The 5,465-nt window shown below is 39.1% G+C and overlaps 1 protein-coding gene across 3 annotated transcripts in view; it reads right to left on the reverse strand.

The window, feature by feature from the left end:
- LOC109828823 (GDSL esterase/lipase At5g45920) overlaps nucleotides 1-4,108 on the reverse strand; it is a 24,631-nt gene extending 20,523 nt beyond the window's left edge. For 2 of the 3 annotated variants that reach the window (XR_002243859.1, XM_020395779.1), the window contains exon 1: nucleotides 3,300-4,108. Coding sequence is in view for 2 of the 3 variants with exons in the window: in XM_020395779.1 (XP_020251368.1) it covers nucleotides 3,300-3,722 (423 nt within the window). In the remaining variant the exon portion in view is untranslated. The remainder of the gene's footprint in view (nucleotides 1-3,299) is intronic. The other variant, XM_020395778.1, reaches the window with a different exon arrangement.

Below are 5,465 nucleotides of genomic sequence, written 5' to 3' on the forward strand. Positions count from 1 at the left end.
ATCTCCCCCCCCCCCCCCCCCCCCCCCCCCCCCCCCCCCCCCCAAAAAAAAAAAAAAACATTAAACACAATTTTCATATCGATGAGCAAATTTACACAAGAGGATACTTTTGAGGAGTAATTATGCCTCATGCTTTTAGGGGTGTGTGCTAGGGGTGGGCAAAGCGATAGGTTGGCTCGTCCCACGGGCTAGCCTGTGTAGGCCCAATGGCAAGGGGATCTAGCTCGTGGCTCACGTCGAGACCATCGAGGCATTTCTAGTTGCTTGTCTTCGAGCCTAGAGCTCAACCCAGCCCATTAGCAGGCCAAGAATAGGGGGACGGGCCATAGCACGGGCCGACCCACCAATCCCACTTAGAAGTTTTTGCTTTTATTTTTATTTTATTTTTTGTATTGTTTATTTTCTTGTCTTTTAAGTATTGTTGACACTTAAAAAATATGGTTAAATAACAAACTAACAATTTGATGATTATAAGTGATAAAAATAAGTTTATTAATGGCTTTATGATAGTTTTATAAAAAGTTCGATAATATTAGCTAAGTTATGCCAATTCTTTTAAAATATGTAGTTTTTTTAACTGTCGATACTCAAATATTAGTTCTTAGTTCACAAAATATATACTTATGTTGATAGAACTATTATCATAATTGAGGAGAATAATAATGTAAAATTGTAGGCATGACGGGCCGGGATGAGCGGGTCAGCCCGCCTGTAAGCGAACCCAACTTGCTCAATAAGCCAAACTGGCTGAGCGGGATATTAGCCCACATCGACTGAGGGCCAACCCAGCCTGCCTCGTAGCCCACTCAACAAGCGGTCCGAGATCATCCCGTCTGGCTACCAAGCCTAGTCAAGCGGAGCCTAAATGCATACAGAGGGAACAAGCTATCATGTCAACTCAGCCTAACGCCCACACCTATTGCATGTGTGCGTGCACGTGGGTTAGGGAGGGGGCTTTGAATAAATCTTATAACCCTTAATTGAAAGAGGGTTTTCTAATATTTTGAAAGTTATGGGGTTGGTATTTAATTATCCTCCAAATTTAAGGGGGGTTTTAAAAAATTTAGCCCTAAAATGTTTAAGAGATAATAAAGTTATTAATTGAGTAATCAAATTTCAACTCAAAGTTTAAATTGAAAAGAGAGAAATGATTGGACGATAGCAACATATTTTCTATATGATTTGTCATTGCAGTTTGTAAACTGAACCCATTGTCTTAATGTTCCAATACTTTAAGCAATATTCTAAAACAAGCATTGCGCGGCCACTTAATCAGGTGATAAAGCTGATGCAAACCAAATCAACATAGGATTGATGTTAATCGCTCAAACAAATGGCCAACCACTTAAGCAGAGCGGGTTGATTAAGCTCCCACATAATTAGGCTATGCAAGAGCATTTTTGGTTGCATGTTTGATTTAAAAAGCAAAAACTCGTACCCATTTGGCATAAAGTCCTAAATCTAATCCTATTCTGCTTTTCTCTCTCTTCTCAATCAATTCATCCCCTCTGCCACTCCCAAAAAACCATAAAACATCACCGCTACCCCCACCAAATCTTCACCTCTCAAATTGAAAAAAAAAATATCTCCTCTCATGCATTGCGTCCTCCAAAGAGGAGTTGGATGCTAATGTCCATTTTAAGGATATTAAGGAAAATTAGATGAGTTATTTTGTTTTATGGACATTTAGTTTTGGTTTAAGTATTAAATTTAACGAATTTTATTCAAGTATTTAGTTATTTCTGATGTATGTATTGAACTTTTAAGTAGTCAACCAGTTATTGATTGTCACTTTGCATCTTTATTGATCTTTTCTTAGTATATTTTCTATTTTCATGAATTTTATATATTTGAACATAACATAAATTATTAAATATAAAAAATTTAAAAATGAAAAATTCCTCGTAATCCACGTAATCAACACTTAATCCAATTAATTGCTAAAAGCACCCGAACCTCGCAGATAATAAAACCGTATTTTTTAACATTGACATTGAGTTTTTAATTTACTTTTAGGCATATGGATAAACCAATGTTATTGTTGTTAACAAAGAAAACAATCACGAGAAACAAAAGATTACATACAAATTAAAAAAGAGGGAGGTTTATGACAAATGTAAAAACTAAGGTGTTCGACAATAGATTAAATTGAGGGTAGTGTGGTTATTAACAAAAAATTCAACACCCAGAATTTAACGAATCTTAATAAAAGGACTTAGTTTGTAACCAAGATGTGGTACGAAGACAAAGCTGTGAAAAAAATAAGTGCAGGGACCAATTTGAGTATGGAACCGAAGTATAGGGACTAAATTAACCTTTTAGCCTTTGTTTTACCATCTACTAAAGTTTTTGGGAGCTACAATACTTAGCTACAATGGCACTCCCAAAAACCTCTAAATCTTTAAGTATTTATTTACCAAATCTTTTGAATTGATTGAAATTGATCTCTCTGGTTAGCACCATGTTGAAAGATTTCGGAGACTAATTCCAAAACGCTTAACATATTTGGGAGTAATTTAAAAATATAAAAATTTGGGGACTAACTTTAAAACACTTAAATTTTAAAAGACTCGGTCAAAATGTGAAGGTTTGGGAGAACTAATTTCAAAATATGAAAGATATGGGACCTATGGGTAACTAATAAAAACCTCTAATCATCTAAACATGGCTACGGGTGTTGTGTATCAGTTGCTATCAGTGTACTTCTTTTCAAAAAGTTGCTATCAACGTACTTGTTTTCAAAAGGAAAAAAAAAAAATTTAATTCTGGGTTAGTGGCTACAGTTGCATTCGCTTTCTTCTCTTATATCTTACCATCTACACAGAGCTTTTGGGAGCTACAGTGAACTCCCTAAAAGCTTTAGTAAACAGTAAAATATAAAGTATAATATACTGTTTTCATCCTTCCAAATATTTTCCAACTCTGCCTCCCGTATTGACTAATCAAACATGAAAATTATCTCCGAACCTTCCGTCTAACCTGTTAGTTTTAAAAAGCCCCCTCAGCTTTTGGGGGGTGTCTAGAAGCCCCCTTCAACTATTTTAATTTGAGCGAACCCCGCTCAAACTTGGGGCGTAGGTGAAGTACAAAGGTAAAGTCGGCTCCTTTCTGCTCCCGTTCAGTGATAAATAAAAAAAAATTAAGCAAAGAAAAGATAAGTTCTCAGTGCTTCGATACTTTAAAAGACGGCAACTCTTCTACGATGGAAACCAAACCCTTCCACGTAGCAGTTCCCAAGGGAACAAGTGGGCCCCACTGGTACCCCCCCGAAAATTCTAGAAGCGAAGGGAGGAACATGCCTTGAGGGAAGAGCAGATGGCCTTGAGATTCTGCCGGTACTCATCCAGCGGCACGCTCTGGAACCCCCCGCAGCGATCGGCGATGCAAGCGTCATTGGCCCGAAGAAGACGGTCACCGCCACCGCGCGCGGCTTTCGGCGGTGCCCACATCCTCCAGAGCGCTGTTCCATCACCTCCAGCCCACCGAGTGTTGTACCCGCTGTACCCCTCAGCAACACGTCCACCTAGACCAGCAGACAACGCGGCGGTAAGCTGACCCGCTGGCATCCCGATAAGGGCGGGGCGGAAGAGAAAACAGGAGGAGGCAGCAACTTTACCGTACCCTGCGGGATGAAGTGGTGGGGCGAGACTGGCGGCCCATCCTCCGGAGGAGAAGGCCTCCTCGGTGATTGAGTCGCCGAACAACAAGATCTTGCGGCGCATTTTTTGAGAAAATCCTGCTCCTGTCTTGATATTCTAGTTGGTGGATCTGGGATCTTTATAGATCTATGATAGGATTCCCCAGTAGATCTGAGGCGTCAATGAGGAGGGAGAGGATAGAGATTTGAGACTTCGAGATTTGTGCTCTTTGTTTTCGAACCGGTTCTCCTTTTTTTGGCTCGTCTACTTCTCCACCAACCGTCAATTTCCGGTGTGTAATGACGAAACAACCCTTGGTTTTGAAGTGCAGTTGAGGGTTGAGTGACCCCACTAGCCTGGTGTTGGCCTGGGGAACCGGGACGCAAGACTGCGCGGCTCCAGGGATCTTCAGACTTGGAGTACGCTACGAAGGGTGGGGAGTCGGAGCACACAAACAGGACGTTTTTTTGTTTGGGATTCACTACACGGACCTATGGAACCTAATAAAAAGGACAGGTGAGTTGTCCTCCTCCTATTATATAAAGAACTGACAATTATTAATGATCAGCGTATTATGTAATAGGAGGAGGATACCTCACATGTCTCTCGTGTTGGTCCCATATTTTGAATCATTGACGAATTTTTATTTTTGTTTGGGTAGTCACGCACATTGATGGTCAGCTCATTATGCAATAGGAGGGAGACATCTCACATGTTTTTCATGTTGGTCCCATATTTTGGATCATTGGGAAATCTTTCTTTTTGTTTAGGTAGCCACGCGCAACAGACGGTCCAGGGTTTATGTCGTGAATTTATGAGATATAGCGTGCACCCATGCAAAACATGACCCACTATTTTTTTTAAGAATTGTATTTTAAATTTGTTTCCCTTTAATTTTTAATACATTTAATTTGATTATTATATAGTTAAAATTAAAAATCATATTTACTGCTTTATACTTAAAGAAGAATTCGAGTTTAATACATTTAATTTAGAAATTATATCTACTCCTCTATACTTAAAGAAAACTCTAAGTTTTAATAACTATCGCATAAATAGAAACATTAAGTATGGATGAGCAGATTTGATTTATTGTTTATGATACAATAAACACTGTAGCATGAACAATATTTCAAGCATAGAAAAGCGTATTTGATTTACTGTTCATGCTACAATATCTATTATAGCATTTATTAGTATAAACAGTGATTTTTTTAGATCCTCTTTTAGGCATAGAGGAGTAGATGTCGAAGATTCAAAGAAGTATAAATTATCTAATTTTAAATTCAGAATAATTTCTTCCCTAGCCTTTCTAGAAAGTCGCATTTGCTCTCTAACTTAAGGGCTTGTTTGGATTGAGGGGAATGAGGGTGAAGGGAAGTTAGGGGAACCATTCACCTCCATTCATCTTGTTTGGGAACACTTAGGAGGTGAAATTAATTCACCCTAGTTCCCCTTGGTTCACCCCCTAATAGTATAAAAATTGTTACCCCCCAAATTGGGGTGTAACCAAGGGGAAGGGAATTCCCTTCCCTTCCCTTCCCTTCCCTTCACTCAGTTTCCCTTAACTTCCCTTCACCCCCTACAAATCCAAACAGGCCCTAAAAGTTTTGTCAGCCCACCCTTTCACCAAATTTTCCATGTAAAGAAAGTCAATGTAGTTGGGAGGGAAGAGAGGATGAAGGATAATTTGTATTTTGATGAATAGAGAGGAGAGAGGATGTTGAAGGTGGTTGTGTGAAAAGATAGGGTGAAGGAGATGAGAGGAGAGAGAATAAATGTATCACAGAGGAAAGAAGAGGGAAAAGATGAAAGGGATGAAAAATG

The sequence above is a fragment of the Asparagus officinalis genome, chromosome 1, assembly GCF_001876935.1.
Source record: "Asparagus officinalis chromosome 1, Aspof.V1, whole genome shotgun sequence".
In the NCBI taxonomy this organism is placed as follows: domain Eukaryota; kingdom Viridiplantae; phylum Streptophyta; class Magnoliopsida; order Asparagales; family Asparagaceae; genus Asparagus; species Asparagus officinalis.